This window comes from Platalea leucorodia, assembly GCF_965183815.1.
Source record: "Platalea leucorodia genome assembly, chromosome: 2".
Classification (NCBI taxonomy): domain Eukaryota; kingdom Metazoa; phylum Chordata; class Aves; order Pelecaniformes; family Threskiornithidae; genus Platalea; species Platalea leucorodia.
In genome coordinates this window covers 4293728-4314451 of record NC_138824.1, presented here as the reverse complement: position 1 = coordinate 4314451, position 20724 = coordinate 4293728, and the positions used below count along the sequence as shown (strand labels likewise).

The 20724-nt window shown below is 47.2% G+C and overlaps 2 protein-coding genes across 3 annotated transcripts; both read left to right on the top strand.

Annotated features, from left to right (window-relative positions):
• Nucleotides 1–453: 453 nt before the first annotated feature.
• ALG8 (ALG8 alpha-1,3-glucosyltransferase) lies at nucleotides 454–12985 on the top strand (the record flags this gene model as incomplete). 2 transcript variants are annotated; one of them, XM_082331039.1, is made up of 13 exons in its annotated part: nucleotides 454–533; nucleotides 1171–1249; nucleotides 2582–2775; nucleotides 4115–4224; nucleotides 5212–5279; nucleotides 5711–5837; nucleotides 6433–6536; nucleotides 6654–6774; nucleotides 7065–7204; nucleotides 8047–8186; nucleotides 9850–9947; nucleotides 11013–11085; nucleotides 12491–12985. In XM_082331039.1, 13 exons carry the CDS (start codon nucleotides 454–456, stop codon nucleotides 12720–12722), a joined length of 1566 nt encoding a protein of 521 aa, XP_082187165.1. In that variant the 3' UTR covers nucleotides 12723–12985. The 2 variants fall into 2 exon arrangements, with proteins under 2 accessions (XP_082187165.1, XP_082187166.1); XM_082331040.1 differs by lacking the exons at nucleotides 454–533; nucleotides 1171–1249; nucleotides 2582–2775 and adding an exon at nucleotides 3719–3756.
• A 2970-nt stretch (nucleotides 12986–15955) lies between these two features.
• Nucleotides 15956–18589, top strand: LOC309600807 (NADH dehydrogenase [ubiquinone] 1 subunit C2-like). The gene is made up of 3 exons (XM_082333395.1): nucleotides 15956–16129; nucleotides 17366–17509; nucleotides 18403–18589. The coding sequence occupies exons 1-3, from the start codon at nucleotides 15991–15993 to the stop codon at nucleotides 18450–18452; spliced, it is 333 nt and encodes a 110-aa protein (XP_082189521.1). The 5' UTR covers nucleotides 15956–15990; the 3' UTR covers nucleotides 18453–18589.
• The last annotated feature ends 2135 nt before the right edge of the window (nucleotides 18590–20724 follow it).

The following is a 20724-nucleotide window of genomic DNA, read 5'->3' as shown; positions in this document are numbered from 1 at the left end:
GCTCCTGCTGGCCACACCGGTCCTGATACAAGCCAGGATGCCACTGGCCCTCTTGGCCACCTGGGCACACTGCTGGCTCATGTTCAGCGGCTGTCGACCAGCACCCCCAGGCCCTTTCCCGCCGGGCAGCTCCCAGCCGCTCCTCCCCACGCCTGCAGCGGTGCCTGGGGTCGATGGGGTGAACTGGCACCACAGCCTGCCCCCTCCGCCCGGAGGCGCCGGACACCAGGAGCAGCCCAAGGCAGCTGCAAGCACAGCCCCACACCACCCAACCCAACCCCACATCGCCCCGGCCCCCCCCCATCCGAGCTCCCGGGGCCTCCCAGCCCCACCCCACCTCACCCCGCTGCCGAGCCCCAGCCCGCTCCCGCCCCCCGCCGCGCCCCGCTCCCCCGCATGCCCAGTGCTGCCCCCGCGGCGCATGCGCGGCGGTCCGTCAGCGCGGCGCGCGCCATGGCGGCGGGCGGCCGGAGCTGGTTCCGCGCCCTGGCGCTCGGCGTGTCCTTCCTCAAGTGCCTCCTCATCCCCGCCTAGTAAGGAGCTTCCCCGGGGCCGAGGGGAGGGGAAGGGGGTACGGCCTCTCGGTTGGCTTCCACCGCCCCTCAGGGCGGCCGGGGATGGGGAGAGGGGGCGCGGGCCGGCGCGGTGCCGCGGTTCCTGAGGGGGCCCCGGCGTCCCGCGGGTCCTTCGGGTGCCCGTGGGCAGCGGGGTGGTGCTGGGTGGCCCGGCCTCCTCCTCCTCTCGGCGGTGTGAAGTAGCTTTGCCTTTGTGGCTGAGGGGGGCTTACAGCCCGCTCCGGCTGGCTCTTCTTCGGGAGGGCCCTTAAACGTGCTGAAACATGAACGCTTTTTGTCTTTAAAAGGCACTGTAGCTTTTTTGCTCTCCAAAAAAAATATCAAATTGCTGTTAAAAAGTCAGCCGGAACCTGGAATTTTGGCATTAATTGTCAGAGAAGGCCGAGCTGTAAATAATTCCTGTCCTATAGTCGCCTGTGTATGTCCTTGGCACAAAGTTCATGCGGCATCTTTGTTATTCTTTACATTACTTGATCAAAGTCTTGCCCTAGAGCTGACCAGCGTAGGCTTCCTTTTTATCTACCCGTGGTGATGTGCTCTGAAATGTTTCTCCTTTAAGTGCGTGTTTGTGACTCTTAATATAAACCTTCTGTAGTTATTCCACAGATTTCGAGGTACATAGGAATTGGCTTGCCATCACTCACAACTTACCCCTCTCTCAGTGGTACTATGAAGTAAGTACATGTTTGGGTTTTTTTTAGGTGTATATAAATTTTGGGCATATCGGGTATGTCAGCCTGTGTGAATGCGAGGGGAGAAAGGCTTTTATTTGCAGAAAGTACGTCATGGATGCTGATGGTTGGCAGCCGTGGTTCAAAAACATACCAGTCATGATTTGTTGGCCCTGCGTAGCTTTTAGTTAAAAAATGAGAATTGTTTGGGGAAGCTGCTAGTATTCAGGAAGGCAAAATGGAAAAGACAAAGCACGTGGATTATGAGGAAGGCTGTGTAACACAAGAGCAAGTTGCATGGTAGTCTTAAATTGCTGCTCTCTTCGCTCTTGTCATTAGTGATACACAGTTATCATGATAAAGAACGAATGATATAAATGTGTATATACATTATGAAATCAATCACCGTATTAAAGTTTTGAGCCTCTGCTGGTGCGCTACTAGCGTGCATTGATTTTAATCTAGATGAATCACCTTTAAGTTGATGATAGACTCAGCCTACGCAATTGGGTTTTAATATATCTCACAATATCTCCTGGGGTTCTGAGATAAATACCATAGTCTCTAGTACTCCTCCACATAAGCGTCTGGGAACTGTGTATCCATGAGTAAATGATTTGTGTGGGTCAGAACTTTCTGACGGGCTGATCAATACTGTAAAACAAATTTCTACGGTGCCAGTGCGATCCCAGTGCCAAAACATAGGATGCTCTTCGGCAGCATAACATAAGCATTTGGGAACATGCACACTGACAAGTATATCCCATCCCAACCTGCTCTGTTCCTCCTTCTTCCTCTCCTATTTCCACTGCCAAGGAGTTAATCATTGGTCAGGACATAACGGTCCATATGGGAAAAGACCAAATAATACTATTTGATCTTGATAAGGTCTTATTAGAATTAAGACTTGTTGACTAATGAATAAAAATAATTTTGAGACTGTGCAAGGCTGATTGTGCTCGTGATTCCTCTAATGTAGACAGATATTCACTGTGAGCTATTTCACTGAGATTTTTTTTTTAATATTGGCCCTATTACTGTAAGTTGATTTATAGAGAACAGACAAGTATATACTGGTTAGGTGCAGATACACAAGCTGTTGTTTAATCTTTTTCTGCTAATCAAGAGACGTCCTATCCCTCTACCAGTACTACAAAAGAACAGCTGAAATCACGTTCAGCACCGCACGGCTGGCTACTTTATTGCATAGTAGTTTCCGTTAAATAGAGGCTACTGAGATAAAATACATCAACTGATTTGCTGTGATGAACTGTGCCTGAAGGACTGTAAACAGCATGGATTGTGTTAAATTATTTGATCTCATTTTGTTTTTAGGCAACTTCGGAATGGACCCTGGATTATCCACCATTTTTTGCTTGGTTTGAATATGCCCTTTCGCACGTTGCCAAGTACTTTGACCCCAAGATGCTGGTTATCGAAAATCTAAATTACACCAGTCGCGCAACCATCTTCTTCCAAAGATTTTCTGTCATCTTTACAGATATCCTTTTCATATATGCAGTTCGTGAGTAAGTCTTAATGTTCTAATTTTAGGGACCGTGGGTAGTCACTAATCTATGGACTTTTTCTACAGTAACAACAAATAATTATTTGTGCAAATAAGCTTGAAATGCTTGGAAATATCAAAGTTGCTTTAACCTATTCAAGGAGAAATTTGGAACACGCTGCTAAACACAAGATAACTTTTTGTTGTTCGTGGAGATGCTGTTGCTGTACATGCGGTCTGATTTGTACTCATTCAGACAACTGCTGTTTCACACGTTACAGGTAGTTTGTTTCTGTCGCTGGGTTCGTTTTGTAGGAGTTGCAGGACAGCTTGGGTGCACCCAGCTGTTGTTTCCTGTTACTTTTCTTATTACTCTGTTCTTCTAGAGTAGAAGCATAAAGGAAACGTGTGACAAAATGCCAGTATCATCAAATACGCAAAGTCACTCAAGTCTTTTTGGTATTCTTGATGATAAACTGATTATTCCAAGTCTAATTTAACTATATTAAGATCGTATGTTTTCAGTGTGCCCTGACTTTGTGAAGAAGTGTTTATCTTGCATCTAAAGAGCAGAGGCGGCGGGATGTCTTGAGAATTATGTTGCCTACCATAATGATTTGGCTATAACAGTCTTCCCTCTTTTTATTCTCTCTGCTCAAAATCTGGGTAGAAAGTTCTCTGTTGCATTGGAGCATTACCTAAGCTCCTTTATTTACTTTATTTGAAACGGGCTTTGCGCTGTGACTTTTTTTTCCTTTTATTGTTTTGACTCAAAGATGCACGAATGAGCTGGCTTTCTTAAAATGGCTCTACTAATAGTATTTCAACACAAATCATCCACAACCTCTTAATCTGATCTAACCTTACCTTCAAAAATAATATGGACCATATGGCTTCACACTGAGAAGTAATAAGATGTTTTTAACCAACGGAAATAGCTCATAATATTGGGGGAGAGCCAGGAAGAGGTTAATGTCCAACTGAGGACCTTAAATGCAACTTGGTACGTTGTCTCCAGATATAGCAGGACATTGTTCATTCATGAGAAGTGGATAGCAAACAGGTTTTGACAACTATACAGTTACTGTTGAATGTGAGACTTGAACCTGAGACTAAATTACTTAAAATAAGCTTTAGCATGTGGAACTCACTACAGCTATTGAAATATAAAATCCTTTTTTTTACTAAACTTTGTTCATGACACTGTCTTCTCTTGATGAATTTAGCAAGAATTTTATCATTGCCTCCTGTCCTAATAAAATAGTTTTCTTCAGGTTAAGTACACTTCTCGACTCTTAAAAGCAACAACATTTTTGTTGGCTGTTTCAATTAAGACTTCTGTTTCTTCTGGTCTTGTTCAGGTGCTGCAGATGTGTAAATGGGAAACGAGCTGCAAAGGATATCCTGGAAAAACCAACGTTTATTCTTGCCGTTCTGCTCTTGTGGAATTTTGGGTTGTTAATTGTGGATCGTATCCTTTCAAACCTTTGCGGGTTGTTTGTGGTTTGGTTTTGGTTTTTTTTGTTTTGTTTTGTTTTTTTTTTAACAACCTGTTACAGCATGTGGTACAAACCCATGAATATTATTATTACTATCACAGCAAGTAACACTACCGTGTCTCTGGGGTTAGTTGAATAACTTCATGTTTTCATTAGAATTATTATTTGGCAAAAGGGAAATTGTTCAGTTTTTGGTCTGATTTGCCAGAACTGCAGGAGGAGCAGTCTGGCAGCAGCATGCCTGTTCCTGCTGGCTGCTCCTCCTCCGCCTGCCTACAGAAATATTAGCAGAGCGCCTCTTTTTTTCCTGGGTGTGGTTTTAGGTTTGTCCCACTGCAAGGGAAATCTCTGCAAGTGCTTTATGTTCAGGTTCTATTCAGTTGTTTAATGTTACGTGAGAATTAGCAAGGTTTTTTTAAAGAGGATATAAAAACACCTCTGGAAAGTCCAATTATTGTGAGTCAATCTTGACATAATGTGCACTGATCTAGCTGAGGAGGAGACAGAGGGGGAAAACGACTGTAATTCTTTTATAGGAAGGACTAGTTTTGTCTGTCGCAGTCCTTGTTTTTAAGTTGCCTGCTTAGAGGTGGTAGGTGATAAGTGAGGGCTGCCATCTCCATCCATTAACCAATGCGAGGCAGAAACTAATACTTTAAAATTCAAAAAGTGGAGAATTAACCTTTTATTTGTTTTGGTTTATATCATATAAGTTGCATGTGGTCAGATTGTTCTGCTTCATTTCATCAAGACAGTATACTAGTGTTAGTAGATTTTGTGTCTGTGCTTACGGGTAGGGTTAAGTAATGACTTCATGTCTGTGTGGAGTGAATTTAAGGTTGCTTCCTTGATTTAAGCTCCATTTAAATTTGAATTTATTGTTTATATGTTTGAGTCTCCCCAGAAAACTGATAGTAGTAAAGAAAGCTTACTGTGTTATTTTCTTGACTCCAGTTCAGATATTCACTTTCAGTACAATGGCTTTCTGTTTGGGCTGATGCTTCTTTCTGTTGCCCGACTATGTCAGGTAAACTTGAGTGGCTCTTTCGTGTTGTCGCTGTGTGTATTTTAGGTCCGTTAATTACCTTAACTATGAGCAACCCAATGAAGTGGTTGAGAGTGGCTGGAAGCTGAGGTGTACTAAGCTGGATGTCTATTTGTTGAGTTTCGGGGGGAAAGGCATACTGGAAACTTGCCATAATTGCTTGCAGGTGCTGCAGCATTGCAGTTCCCTAAGAGAGAAAGCTAAATTTTGTGTTATACCTGAGCAATGTAGCATGGTTTCCTGCCATCTTATCTTCTTCCAAGTCACCAGTCCTTAGAAAACAAATACTCATTTGTTTTTACGCCTATGATAAATGTCCTGTCACCTTAGGAGTACAACAGAGGACCATTAAAAGTTAGCATAAAGAGAGAACAAGTAGAAAAAGCTTGAGTTTTGTTTTGTTTTTCCTTCAGAAAAGATACTTGGAGGGTGCTCTTCTTTTTGCTGTTCTTCTGCATTTCAAACACATCTACATGTATGTGGCCCCAGCTTATGGCATTTATTTGTTGCGATCCTACTGTTTTACTGCAAATAATGCAGGTAAGATGGGTTTTTCCTCACTCACTTTGGGGGGGATTGTGTTAATTAGGGGGCTTGGGAAGACTCAAGACATGCAGATACCATCAGAACAAAATGGCTGTGGGTCAAACGAAAATTCTGCTTGGGTAGCAGCGTTGGTAAGATCATTACAGATATTTGAAATTATTTGTTTCTGTAAAATTCATGTTTCTAGGGAGTTCTTTATTAAGAAAAACTAACATGAACAAACTGCAGGTGGCAGTTTGAAGCCATAAGAATTATTCTGGATATGAAATGACTGGATAGCGTCAGAAGCTATTTCAAAGTCCTTTTTTGAGTTTCTCTCCACTTCTTAGCACGGAAACGTGTCTGACACTCACGTGAACAGAGAAGGTACTGCTCTTGAAAGAGAAAATACCGAAAGGTTGTGTAATGCAGGAGCTGCAATGTGGAAAAAGTACACGCGAACTAACTTGAAGGAAGCAACTGAATGTATTGGCCTAAAAGGCTATGTGCTTCTTTTGGATAGGTGCTAGCAAGCCACTGTTGGCGTGGAATGCTTTGTCGCCCTCTCCACTTGCCACAGTAACCGTTTTCTTCTGTTTGCTTCTTGTAGATGGATCCCTGAAGTGGAGAAGTTTCAGCTTTCTTCATGTAACTCTTCTGGGGTTGATTGTCTGTCTTGTTTCTGCTCTTTCATTGGGCCCCTTCATAGTGTTGGTAATAACCTCTTTTTCACCTGTTATTCCCCTGAACTGTTAAAAAATTGTGTTATAAAAATAGAAACCACGTCTCATCTAAAGAGACCGTTTCTTTCTTGTTTTTTCTTTTCTGTAGGGCCAGCTGCCTCAAGTCATTTCACGGCTTTTTCCTTTCAAGCGAGGCCTGTGCCATGCTTACTGGGCCCCTAACTTCTGGGCTCTGTACAACGCCGTGGATAAAGCACTAACAATTTTTGGTACAGTATGCTAATCTTGCTACTTGGTGCCTATTTGCAGATAGAGCTCTCTGGATTTTAGTCTTCCCCATTTGAAATGCAGGTAGTAAATTACATTTTCCGATTGCCTTAAGTCATCTGATTGTCTGCATAATCCAGTGCATGATACATTTCCAGTGGTAGGTCAGAAATCAATCTTCCCTCTCTGTCTTTTAAAGAAGAAAAAAACTTGGTCATATACCTCTTTCAGCTACTTCATTTTCTTCATTAACGTTTATCACTTTGTGCTTTTTTTTATGTTTCATTTTTAGGTTTAAAGTGTAATTTTCTTGATCCCACAAAAATTCCTAGAGCTTCAATGACAGGAGGGCTGGTTCAAGAATTTCAGCATACTGTCCTCCCTTCTGTGACTCCACTGGCAACATTAATCTGTACTTTCATATCTATATTGGTAAGAATAAATAATATTTTTTTGGAAACTTGATATGTTTTGTCCCCTGTAGATTTTCATTTGATTAGCATGCACTTCACATGAATTTTAATTCCAGGGCAACAAATAAGTTTTCTTTAATAACAAAAATAAAAGTAATAAAAACAATTATTAGGATAAATGTGGAATTAATATCTTTCTTGATACACAATATTACTTTCTTCAGGTATGGCTAAAATTATGGCCTGTGTCAGCTCTAGAACAGTTAAGAGATTAAAAGCAATCTTGGATCAAAACCGCTCTGCATGCTGAGCTAGTAGTAACCTTTTGTGATAAAAGGTAGTTGAACTAGGATGTGAGCGGAGATACCGATGGAACTGTTTGGGCAGCTCATGGTGTTCCTAACAGCGTGAGCTACAGGTGAGCGTAGTGTTCTTCACGTGACAGGCAAAGAATTGAAGGTTCAATAAGTAACTACGTGGATACAGAGTCTTTTTCACTCTAATGAGCAACTAGCCTTTAACAGGAAATCTTTGTTTCAACACCTTTATGTAGGAACTTTGATAAAATGAGTTTAGTGGCATGGATTCAAAGACAGTTCCTGCAACACAAATAGCAGGGAGTTGGCTGTAGTCTCCCAGTCTGCATTTCCCCTCCTGTTGTACTGATGGAGTCCTTAAGGCTCTGCTCGTACACCCAGATAGATACGGTTCCTCCAGTGCTGTATAACGCTTGTGCCACACAAGCGCAACCCGGGTGCAGCGGTGTTTATGGACGTTGAAAAAAAATCTCATTCAACAGTGGCTTGTGTTCAGGATTGCCAGACTTTTCACTGAAGTCCTGTTTTTGCCTGTTGTTTCTAGCCCTCTGTTTTCTGTCTTTGGTTTAAACCTCAAGGGCCCAGAGGCTTTCTTCAGTGCCTTGTTCTTTGTGCGTTGAGCTCCTTCATGTTTGGCTGGCACGTGCATGAAAAAGCAATACTCCTTGCTATTCTGCCTTTAAGGTAAGTGAATTTCATACGTAGTAGTTGGCCAAACTGAACCTGCAGCCACTTGCTGAGAATTCCTCAACGAGGATCACTTCGTTTTCAGTATATTTCAGAAAATGAACATGTTTATAGAATGCCTTAAGCTGTAAAGTTTTAGCGCGCTTCAAGTAAATTAATTTCAGGCGCAATAAAATGCGGCTGCCTTAGCAATAGAATGTGCTGGTGCTAGTATAGCATACGTAGGAAACCGGCGTGGTGTTAAACAAACAAACAGTATCTTTTATGACATACTAACGCTGGCTTATACGTTACAATAGTTTGCATTGACAGAAGCTTTAAGTAGAGCGTTATTGGGAGTGGCTGATTCCCCGATCAGCTCTGCGGGGCACAGCAAAGCTTTGTCCTAATTTACAGATGATCGGAAGAACAGAAGTGCGTGATGCTGGGATGATTAAGCAGTCAGTTTAGGAGTCTGACACACGGGCCTACCCACTACATACGCTCTTGTGTGTCTCTCTGAACGCTGAGTTGTATTAAGATGCAGAAAATCTCTGTGTTTTGATTCAGATGCTCGATAGCTGTTAGAATAATGAAGAAAAAAAAGTCACCCAAAACAAACCATGCTTATGAAAGAATGGGGTTCAGACTTCAGGCCGCATGCGGATCCACAGCTCTTAAAAGAATTCATTTAGCTTCGCCTTGAAGCCTCCTTTTCTTAGTGACAGCTTGGGAGCAGGCATGATAAAACGTTTCGCTCGTGACATGGTGGACGAAAGCAGGCTCCTTTCCTAGGGTCATTTGTTTCCCCCGCTGGTGTTACTGCATTTGTGCAGTGCAGTCACCGAACCCAAAAAGTCCAAGACCTATTCGTTGCGTGTCTTGTGGCTTTGCCTTTGGAAGAGAAAAATTAATTGGCTTGCCTGGCTTGATTGAAGCGTTTGACACCGCTGTCGTACTCAAGTTTGGCCAGCATGCATAGTTGATTAAGTTCTTTTTCTCTTTGAATAGTTTAGAGATCTACTGTGGCAGGGACAAATGTAAAAATATCGTAGTCTTTTAGCTGCTGGGCAGTTCAAGCCTTGATGGGTGCCGTGGTTCATATTTAAAACGCTAGGTAGCTTTTTCGGGAGCCAGCTGAGGAAAGGGACCTTCTGCACTGTGCTTGACAAGAACAGTGCGCAGTTTCTACCAGAAGGACTTAATGCCTGTTTTGGGTAGAAGCGAGGCTATCGTTCGTAAGCCGCCTGACCAGTATTGCTACAAACTGTGTTTTCCTGTTCAGAGATTTAGTGGTGTTTAAACTTTTGAAGAAGGAATTGTGGGAGGGAGGGAATTAACACTGGAAAAACAAAAGGAAGGAGAAAACAGTAGGGATGACAATGTCGGCAGCCAGCTGGCAAAGGAAAAAGACCGGTTGTAGAAAACTCCAGGCCTTTCTGATGTGTGTGGTTTTCTGGGGAGGGGTTTCCTGGCTGATTTTTCTCCTGCATTTTTATCTCTGAGGCCACGTGGTTTGGAAGCAGGAGGCTTCATCACGGGTCCGGTGTTTGGAGGGACTGGGGTACTGTGAAACTCCATTTGCCCTTTTCTTCGGTCACTTGTGAATTGTGTAATGTTTTGCTGAAATTAAGTTTCTTTGCTAAAAGACAAAAGCATAACAAATTCTTGTCACTTTTAGCTTGTTGTCTGTTCAGAGAGCGAAGGATGCTGGCATCTACTTGATTCTGACAACCACAGGGCACTTCTCACTTTTTCCATTGCTGTTCACAGCACCAGGTAAAGCGTTTTGCTTCTTTCTGTGCTTTCATCTTACTGCTTTGGGGTTTTTTCCAGAGGTGGCGTGCAGGTAGTGACTTTGGATTATTTTATGTAATAAGTTGAAAGTTGCAAGAGGCTGTATGTCAGCCTGTTTCCATAAACACAAACTCTCCAACTAGTGAAAAGAAGTGTTGGTTTAAAAAGCTGGGGAAGAGCCGTAGGCTTTAAGTTGAAATAGAGGTGGGAAATGGTCATAGTCAATATTTGTTATCCCTGTTTCTGCTACAGTTCTAGAAACTTCCCTCTGTCTAACGTAACCATGTGAAGCAAAAGTGATAAAGGCAATTTGAAACCGCAAACCTGACAGGCTGTTTTCCAGCTGACTGCTGCTTCACGCTATCAATAACGCGCTTAAACTAAAAAATTGTGCAGCAGCAGCAGTTAAATCAGTATGTGTAGGGACAGATTTGTCTTTGTGACCAAAAGCTGTTCCTTCCTTCCTCCCGTTTTGCATCGCTGAAACCCTAGGCCATCGTAGCTACAGCAACACCGTAACACTGCGTTCGTTGTCCTCTTTCTGCGAGAGTGCAAATCCAGACACTCACACTCTTTTGGTCTGATGCTGCTGCTTATTTGCGGTAGCGAAGCTGCTGCCTTGAGAAATGAGAAACTTCCTCTGCCTTCTCTGTTATTTAATTTTTATCTACCACACAACCTAGAACTAAATAGCATTGATTCGGCTCTCAGGTTTATGTTTTAAGCTTCGCAGCCCAGTAATTTCTGATTTATGTTTAATAGGAAAATCTTATTTGCAGTGCTATTATGTTGTAATTATAATTAGCGTGTTCAGTATGTTTATAGATAATTGAAGTAAGTGTATTGCAAATGCTTGGCATTTGCGTGAGTAAATATCTGTGCTTACTTCTGGGTGTCCTAAGCAGCAAAACATTCAGCTCTGTTTGGAGAAAATAATTAAGTTGGGCAATGCAAGTGCGACTAGTAGGATTTAAAGATACTGCAATTTATATGGCAAACGGTTTTTATAATTAATTTTAAAAGTACGTTATGTTCCTTGTATTTCAGAACTTCCAATTAAAATACTGCTTATGCTGCTGTTTACTGTCTATAGCTTCTCTTCGTTGAAATCTCTATTCAGGTAACTAAGGGAACTTGTTCCCAAAGCCAAGAACAAACCCGTTTCTTCTGTCACTGGGAGCAGTGTTGTCATAAGGGGCAAACAGCGCAGAAAATGGATGCTGAAGTGTCAAATCAAAGTGTTACTAGTCAAAAGGTGCTGCTGCCTCTCTTCTCTTCTCAGGAGGCCAGGCTTAAGTTAGGATTATTATAGCGCATCCTTCTTATGTTTGAATTGTGACAACTACCCAGGTGGTCCCAGCAGGCTGGAAATCCCCACCTGCTTGATGCGCTGTTAAAGCACAAAGTTGTAATGTTGTAGCCTGTGAGGATTTAATTCAAAATTGGGGCACTTATTACAGTGAGTTATCTAGAGATTGTTTATCTGTGCTAGCAGGGGTAAATGCTACTGTGGGTTTTTGCAGTGGTACTTGGTATTTTCATGTCTGGAAGGGGCAGGTTATAAATAACATACATGTACAAGCTGTAATTTATCGACAAATCTCCTGTGAACAGTTGATTGTCAAAATATATAATTGCCCAAATCATCCTGTGTATTTGTACAGGCCGCTTGACCAAAGACAGCGCTTATCCTTATAACCCCCGTAGTCTCCACTTCTCTATTTCCCAAACTTTTCACGGCAAAGCTGGGCGGTAGTGAAGGATCTGTCGGAAATGCGATAAAGCTGTATGCGCGACCTCAGTCACGTGCTTTTTGTAGGTGATCCTCTTCCACCCAGACTGCTTTTTCCCCCTTAGTGTTTCAGAATTCAATCCTTCTGTCTCAAGAGCTCTAACTAAAAACCTCTGTAGGAGCTTAGTTTCTGTCTAGAGATGGAGCTTTTGCAAGTTTCTTTTTCCTGAGTTTCCAAAAAAAAAGTTCCTTCCAGAAGAACATGAATTTCCTGTAATTCCCCTGAATTCCCCTGTAATTCTCCTGAATTCCCCTGTAAACTACCTGCAGTCAAAACCCTGCCACCAGTGTCCTTTGGAAGAGAGATTGGCTCGTACATCCTACAGAAGGTTTAGGGGAAAGGGGCAGCGGTTAAGATAAATCTGATATTTCCAGCCTTTGGACGTAGAAAAATTCCACGGAACAAACGTCTGTATGAAGGTCTCTGTTGAGCTGTTCACTGGGATGATGTGCAGTGAAGCAGAGCAGCTGCTGAGATTTCTACTTCGATTCCAGGCCATCTTGGAACTTGGCACAAAAGCCACGTGCTAAGGCAATTAGCTGTACTCTGTTATCCTGTGTTCTCCTACTGAAACTCTTTAAATTGTTATTTAAAGCCTTATTGTGAACTGATGGGGGATATTCTTTGCACTGGTCACCAGCGATAGCTGAAAAACAGAATAGTTATTTTCATTTAACATCATGTATTTTAACACAATCCCTTTTTTTTTTTTCCCCCTAATTCCACTGACAGGAGAGAGAGGCCTCTCCTTAACTGGCTTGAAACCATCTACCTCATCCAACTCGTGCCTTTGGAAATCTTCTGTGAAATTATATTTCCTCTGACCCCCTGGAAGCGGCACTTTCCTTTTGCCCCTCTGTTGCTGACCTCTGTGTACTGCGCTCTGGGCGTCACGTACGCTTGGCTGAAACTCTACGTCTCTGTCCTGACGGAACGAATTTCTGTTAGACAAAAGGCCGAGTAAAGCCGCAGCCTTGGGACCAGTCCCAGCTTTGAGGGGATTATCCGGCACGGGGAGGGGTTGTCACAAGGACGTACAACTCTTGATAAAACACAGCGTACGTGTACCAGTGCCACCGGGGGAGTTTTTTCTTCCGACGCTTCTATACCGCCCAACGAGGATACCTCCGATCAGAAGCGCTCGTCGCGATAACGTGGGGCGCGGTGAGGTGCTGCTTGCCAGGGAGAAACTGTGACGCTTAACAAGGTCCAGGCTTCTGTCCTGAGGAAAACCTGCCGGGCTTTCCCGTTACCGTTTGTAGTCAAATAAAAATCGGTGTGGCAAATTACAAGGGACCATTGCTGTGTGGAAGAGAGGGTTGTAACTGCGTTCTGTGGAATACGTGAATTAAAAAATTGATATTTTTTTCTTGGAGCATTTCTTGTGGTTTTTTTTTTATCTCATATCTGAGCCCTACTTTTTGAGGGACGCCCGCACAAGTAAGGACATTGTGTCTAGCTGGAAACTTGTCCGGAGGTGCTTTGTCAAACTCTTGAACACCCACATCGGAAGCTTTACGTTAGTTACTTACTATGTCCGTGTCCCTTTGATCTTCTTTCAATCAGTCTTTGCAAAGAGGTTTAAATATTCTTGTAATCATACTTATTTTTGTAGACCTGTTTTTGTAGATTTCCTCATTTCAGACGCACGCCTCAATTCGGTATTGCTTTAACACCATTAAACGTATCAGCTAACATGGCTGGATAATCATATTTATTTGCAATTCATGTAAAACTCGAACCATGACAAAAAAACGAGTGTCCGTAGTTCCTCTGGTAAACTGAGGAAGAGGTGTATCGTGTTCCGCCTCTGCAGAATCACGTGCCCTTAAGGCTGGCAGTTACCCACAGCTTGATGCAGTTCATCGTTGTACTTTTTTAAACCCTACGTAACCGTTCCTAAACAATTTTGCTCTAGAAATGGGGCTCTGGTTTGAGTTCCAGTGCAGAGACGTGAAACTGGGAGGGGAGGAGGGATGGATTTTATTTTTTTTCCAGCGGTTCTTGAACTTCCTTCCCTGTTAGCTGAAGAACGTGGCCCCCTTCAGAGGGGATGGCCCAGGGGATGGTTACGCTCTTCATGTTCTTTGAATATTTTGGGTGTTAAAATAGAGCGTGGCTCTTGCGAGGACAGCGGGTGGACAGCAGAGTAGTCGCTGTGGCCGTTTGTGTAGCCAAATAGCTTGTACCTTGAAACTTTTCACAGGCGGGGAGCTCATTTTCAGACTTTTTCACTCTGGTTTTCATTACTTTCTCATAGTTTCTGTGTTTTCTACTCTATTAACTACTTTGCCTCGCTCTTTTTAACTCCTGTGACTGCTGACGGTGCCTTGGTGTTGCTTCCGCCTGTATCTACCTTCGGTCTAAGCCTCAAAGCTCTGCACGAGGCAGGGCATCCACAATGCTTGTGTTTATCACGGACTCGTGGAATGGTTTGGGTTGGAAGGGACCTTAAAGACCATCTGGTTCCAACCCCCTGCCATGGGCAGGGGCACCTTCCACCAGACCAGGTTGCTCAAGCCCCATCCAACCTGGCCTTGGACACTGCCAGGGATGGGGCATCCGTGGCTTCTCTGGGCAACCTGTGCCAGCGCCTCACCACCCTCAGAGTGAAGGATTTCTTCCTTATATCTAACCTAAATCTGCCCTCTTGCAGTTTAAAGCCATCACCCCTTGTCCTGTCACTACGTGCCCTTGTAAAAAGTCCCTCTCCAGCTTTCTTGTAGGCCCCCTTTTAGGTACTGAAAGGCCGCAATGGAGCCTCCTCCCCCCCAGGCTGAACCCCCCCAGCTCTCAGCCTGGCCTCACAGCAGAGCTGGGCCACCCTCGGACCATCGCTGGGGCCTCCCCTGGCCCCGCTCCCACAGCTCCATGTCCTTCCCGTGCTGAGGACCCCCGAGCTGGACGCGGGGCTCCAGGGGGTCTCCCCAGAGCGGGGCAGAGGGGCAGAATCCCCTCCCTCGCCCCGCTGCCCACGCTGCGGGGGATGCAGCCCAGGAGACGCTTGGCTTTCTGGGCTGCCAGCGCACATTGCTGGCTCGTGGCCAGCTTTCCGTCCCCCAGCACCCCCAAGTCCCTCTCCTCAGGGCTGCTCTCCATCCCTTCATCCCCCAGCCTGTGCTGATACCGGGGGTTGCCCCCACCCAGGGGCAGGACCTTGCACTTGGCCTTGATGAACCCCATGAGGTTCACACAGGCCCAGCTCTCCAGCCTGTCCAGGTCCCTCTGGATGCCATCCCGTCCCTCAGGCGTGTCAACCGCACCGCTCAGCTTGGTGTCATCTGCAAACTTGCTGAGGGTGCACTCGATCCCACTGTCCATGTCACCGCCAAAGCTGTTAAACAGCGCCAGTCCCAGTACCGGCCCCTGAGGAACGCCACTCCTCACTGGTCTCCACTGGGACATCGAGCCGTTGACAGCAACCCTTTGAGTGCGACCATCCAGCCAATTCCTCATCCACCCAGCGGGCCATCCGTCAGATCCATGTCTCTCCAGTTTAGGGGCAAGGATGTCGTGCAGGACAGTGCCAAGCGCTTTGCACAAGTCCAGGTGTCTATAGGTGCCATCCGACATCGAGGAACGGTAATATCCCAAAAAACCCTCTCCCGGCTCTTCTCCAGCAGCGCCTTTCCAAGTCGAGCCGAAATCCTCCAAGGCCTCTTCCCTCAACTTCAGCATCTCCCGCCAAGGAGCGGTGACAGCCCAACCTCCTCCTGTGTGGAGAAGAGCTAAATAATAAGTTTTTTTAGGAAAGAGGCTGGGAATCCTTTAGGGCCTGTGGTGTGTTCAACTGGTTATGTGAACCCTGGTACTGTTGCAACTAGTTTAATGCGATTTTTATAGTAATAAAAAAAAATGTAACGACACTGTAGGTCTTAGCGTTTAATCTGTTGGCAGGGAGAGCTCTGAAAAGGAATTGGTTTTGATTTTAGGGTTTAATTAAAGCCCTAATTTAATTACAGACCGGGCTCCCTGGCACTGTGCAGCCAGCGGGGATGACTCGTTTCACTCAGAGGGCTCAGGGCTGCGGGAACCCCCACCCGATCCCCGGGAAAGCCGCCCGATCTCGGCGGGGTTTGTGGGATGGGGGTTTGGAGGGGGGCGTTTTTTGGGGTGAAATAACTAAAAACGGGGAAGGGCGGCGGAACCCGAGTGCGCGGCGGCGGCGGGCGCGGCGGAGGGAGCGCGCTGCCGCACCGCTCCGCCCGGTCACCTTCGGCGGGGCGGCCGCCATGGTGTTCCTGCCGGACGAGTCGCGGTCGCTGCCGCCGCCTCCCCTCCTCAACAAGGGCTCGGCCTGGCTGGGTTTGGCCGGCTGGGTGGCGGCGTTGCTGGACAACGGCTTCAACCACCGCCCCGTTATCCGGGCCGGTGCGGCGGGGCTGGGGCCGGGGGGTGTGGGGGGGGGGAGCCCTGAGGTGAGGGGCTGGGGAGGCAGAGGGGACTGGGGGGCTGGGGAAGGGGGAGTGTGGGATTTAGGGGGCTTAGAGGGGATTGGGGGTGCTGGGGAAGGGGCTGTGTGGGATTTGGGGTGACTCTGAGGGATATAGGGGCAGGGGGAAGGGGAGAGGGCCCTGAGGTGAGGGGCTGGGGAAGGGGGTCTGCAGGATTTGGGGTGCCTTTGAGGGATATAGGGGGGGAGGAAGAGGAGGGAGCCCTGAGGTGAGGGGCTGGGGAAGGGGCTGTGTGGGATTTGGGGTGGCTGAGGGATATAGGGGCAGGGGGAAGGGGAGGGGGCCCTGAGGTGAGGGGCTGGGGAGGCAGAGGGGACTGGGGGGCTGGGGAAGAGGGTGTGTGGGATTTAGGGGGGTTAGAGGGGATTGGGGGGCTGGGGAAGGTGCTCTGTGGGATTTGGGGTGACTCTGAGGGATATAGGGGGGGAGGAAGAGGAGGGAGCCCTGAGGTGAGGGGCTGGGAGGCTGGGGAAGGGGGTAGGTGGGATTTGGGGTTATGTTGAGGGATATAGGGGTGGGGGAAGAGGAGGGAGCCCTGAGGTAAGGGGCTGGAGGGGTTAGAGGGGGTATGTGGGGCTGGGGAGGGGGGTAGGTGGGATTTGGGGTGACTCTGAGGAATATAGGGGCAGGGGGAAGGGGAGGGGGCTCTGAGGTGAGGGACTGGGGAGGCAGAGGGGATTGGGGGGCTGGGGAAGGGGGGGTGTAGGATTTAGGGGGGTTAGAGGGGATTGGGGGGCTGGGGAAGGTGCTCTGTGGGATTTGGGGTGACTCTGAGGGATATAGGGGCAGGGGGAAGGGAAGGGGCCCTTGAGGTGAGGGGTCTGTTGGCCGGGGGGGATTGGAGGTATTCGGAGGGGGTTGGGGAAAGGGGCATCGTAGGGGGGTGGAGGGGATTTGGGGTGACTCCCTGAGGGATATGGGGGGGCGGGAAGGGGAAGGAGCCCTGAGGCAAAGGGGGGGACTGTCTGGGGGGTGGCAGGGGCCACGGGGGAGGGTGCTGTAGGGACCGGGGGGTCCAGCTGTGGGGACAAAGCGGGGAAAGAGGAACCGGGGTGTGTGGGGATGAAGTGTCTGGGGGGGCTGGGGAAAGCGGGGGCCCCTTTGGGGCCGGGAGAGGGGCTGAGACAGGAGGACGCTTCTCTTCCTGCTGCAGGTGTTCACCGCCAGATCCTGTTTGCTACCGTGGGATGGTTTGTTGGCTATTACCTTGCTAAACGTACGGAGTACGTACATGCCAAGCTGGACAGAGACTTGTTTGAGTACGTCAGGCGGCACCCGGAAGACTTTAAGGGAGCAGGTATAAGTTGGTACTTTAAGATAAAGACCTCCAATTAACATACCAATTAATAAGTGCTAATGTGTGTAAAGATGTGGCTGGGCTGCTTGCAGGATCTGTTCTTTTCTAGCAAGTCGTACGGACTGCTAATTCTTTCCTGCTTATTCACAATCTAAATTGCAACAGTATTAAGGATTTTGTGATGTGAAAGTAGATATTTTTATTGAGCTGATCAGCTGCCTTGATGACCAACTCTTCCTCCTAAAAGCTTATGTTAATAGAAAAATGGCAGAGCCAAAAAAAAAGAATAAGACCCAACTTGTGCCAGTGAAGGAGAAATAATGAAAATCAGAAATGACAGGTTTTATTCTGGTGAAATCGCAATTTTACTGTTTATTCCTGTAAAATTGCAGTGCGTGTCGATGTAAAAACGGTGCGATGAATATTCAGAAAATAAGCAGAGCAGGTGAAAAAAGAATAAATAGAAACTTCAGGAAGCTGAAGCGCCGTTGGCTCTTGCTGGCTTAGAGCGTTGGTGAAAAACAGCGTTTTACTAAATGTAATCACTAAGCCCAGCAATGCAATGGCAAATTTTGGGTGAAAATTGTCTGTTTTCTAATAAAATACAGTCTAGGTGCCTCTGGCTGTTGGGTTATAATCCACATTATGCCATTTTGGAAGGAATCTGTAGAAATAAAGAACTGTTAGCATTGAGATCTCCTCACAGGGATCAGCCCTATGGAAAAGAAGTTGGGTATTTAGTTTATGCAGCAAGCTGATAGTTCACCGTTGGTAGTGTAGCAAAAACCAGATTTTGGTGGCTTTGTTAACCTTGAGACTTAATATTAAAAATCTTCAGAATCGATCTCAAATGCGGATTAGGTTTTCGTGACTCTCCCTGTTGCCTTTTGTAGAAAAGCGAAGAATAGGGGAGCTTCTGGAGGATTTCTACCCAATTCGCTGAGGATTTCTCCGGATTTCTAATTCCGTACCGAGAACTTCGGCGGGCTGGCTGTAACCGTTCAACCGTCCATGGCTTGGGAAATGAACCATTGCTCGCTTTCATGTAATAAAAGCTATGATTAAGTGCTTAGTGATTAATTATTTGTTCTGTTACATTACGGTGTATCAATATATAGATGACTGGTACTTGTAATAGGATAATAACTTTGATTCACCCCTTTTTCAGTTGTTTTAATTGTGAAAATGGAAGATTGTTCATGCAGTATGTATCTTATAAAAAACCCAGAAAGCAGTTACGCAAATCCCTCCTTTTTATTTCTCATTGGCGATTCCCCTAACCCTTGAGCGTGCTCTGGCTCAGCCCCCGTAGACAGAAGCCAAAGCCACGCTGGGAAATGAATTCTGTCCCGCTAGCGAGCGTGGATGCTCTCCCTGATTAATTCCCTCTCTGTATTTTGCATTCTTACGTTGCTTTTTCTTTGCTGGGGATCAGGATCCAACCTTTCTGCTTTCTCACTCGCTTGTTGGCTCCCGAACCCACACGCCAAACCCAAATGCCTTCCAGATGCGCTGAGGATCTGCAGCTCTTCTGAATTTCACTGCAGGGTGCTTGGCACCTCTGGAGCTCGAAACACTTCCAGCTGAGCCGCTCCAGTTGTGAACGTTTTTTATCTAATTCCCAAACTACGCTGGTTTTCAGCGTCTGCCCTGGCTTCCTCCTACGCTGCTGCGTTCCCCGTGCGACTTTGTGCAGCGTCTCCAAACGCCGCCGTTGCTGTCGACGTAAGGAAGAAATTCCTTCCAACGCGGGTGGTAAAACGCTGGAACGGGTTGCCCAGAGAAGCTGGGATCCCTGGAAGCGTTTAAGGTCGGGTTGGACGGGGCCTGGATCGCCCTGATCTAGTGGAAGATGTCCTGCCCCACTCCGGTTATGTTAAGGAGGAAGATGGCCATCGGCTGGATGGGATGGTGACCAGGGAATCGCAAAAGGGGCTTTTAAGCCAAGAAGGAGCCAGGCTGCAAGGAATCATCAATGGTCCCAGCGTGAGGGAAAGACCTTGGAGGGGCAATGGCAGAAATCACGGAATCAGAATGCTTTGGGATGGAAGGGACCTTTCAAGCCCACCCAGTCCATCCCCCTGCCACGGGCAGGGACATCTTCCACCAGATCAGGGTGCTCAGAGCCCCGTCCAGCCTGGCCTTGAATGTTTCCAGGGATGGGGCATCTCCCACCTCTCTGGGCAACCTGGGCCAGTGCTTCACCACCCTCATTTTTGAAAAATTTTTTCCTTATATCTAGTCTAAATCTACCCTCTTTTAGTTTAAAACCATCACCCCTTGTCCTATCACTACGTGCCCTAATAAAAAGCCTGTCCCCATCTTTCTCACAAACCCCCTTTAAGCACGGCAAGGCCGCAATCAGGTCTCCCCGCAGCCTCCTCCTCCCCAGGCTGAACCCCCCCCAGCTCTCAGCCTGCCCTCACAGCAGAGCTGGGCCACCCTCGGACCATTGCTGTGGCCTCCCCTGGCCCCGCTCCCACAGCTCCATGTCCTTCCCGTGCTGAGGACCCCCGAGCTGGACGCGGGGCTCCAGGGGGGTCTCCCCAGAGCGGAGCAGAGGGGCAGAATCCCCTCCCTCGCCCCGCTGCCCACGCTGCGGGGGATGCAGCCCAGGAGACGCTTGGCTTTCTGGGCTGCCAGTGCACATTGCCGGCCCGTGGCCAGCTTTCCATCCCCCAGCACCCCCAAGTCCTTCTCCTCAGGGCTGCTCTCAGTCCCTTCATCCCCCAGCCTGTGCTGATACCGGGGATTGCCCTGACCCAGGCGCAGGACCTTGCACTTGGCCTTGTTGAACCCCATGAGGTTCACACGGGCCCAGCTCTCCAGCCTGTCCAGGTCCCTCTGGATGCCATCCCGTCCCTCAGGCGTGTCAACGGCACCGCTCAGCTTGGTGTCATCTGCAAACTTGCTGAGGGTGCACTCGATCCCGCTGTCTGTGTCATTGATGAAGATACTGAACAGCTCTGGCCCCAGTACTGCCCCAAATCAAAGCCTCTTGGATGCTGCTGAAAGCAGCCCTGCTGGCATCACAGAATCACAGAATCGTTTAGATTGGAAAAGACCCTTAAGATCATCAAGTCCAACCGTTAACCCAGCACTGCCAAGGCCATGACTAAACCATGTCCCTAAGCACCATGTCTACCCGTCTTTTAAATCCCCCCAGGGATGGGGACTCAGCCCCTGCCCTGGGCAGCCTGGGCCAGGCCCTGACA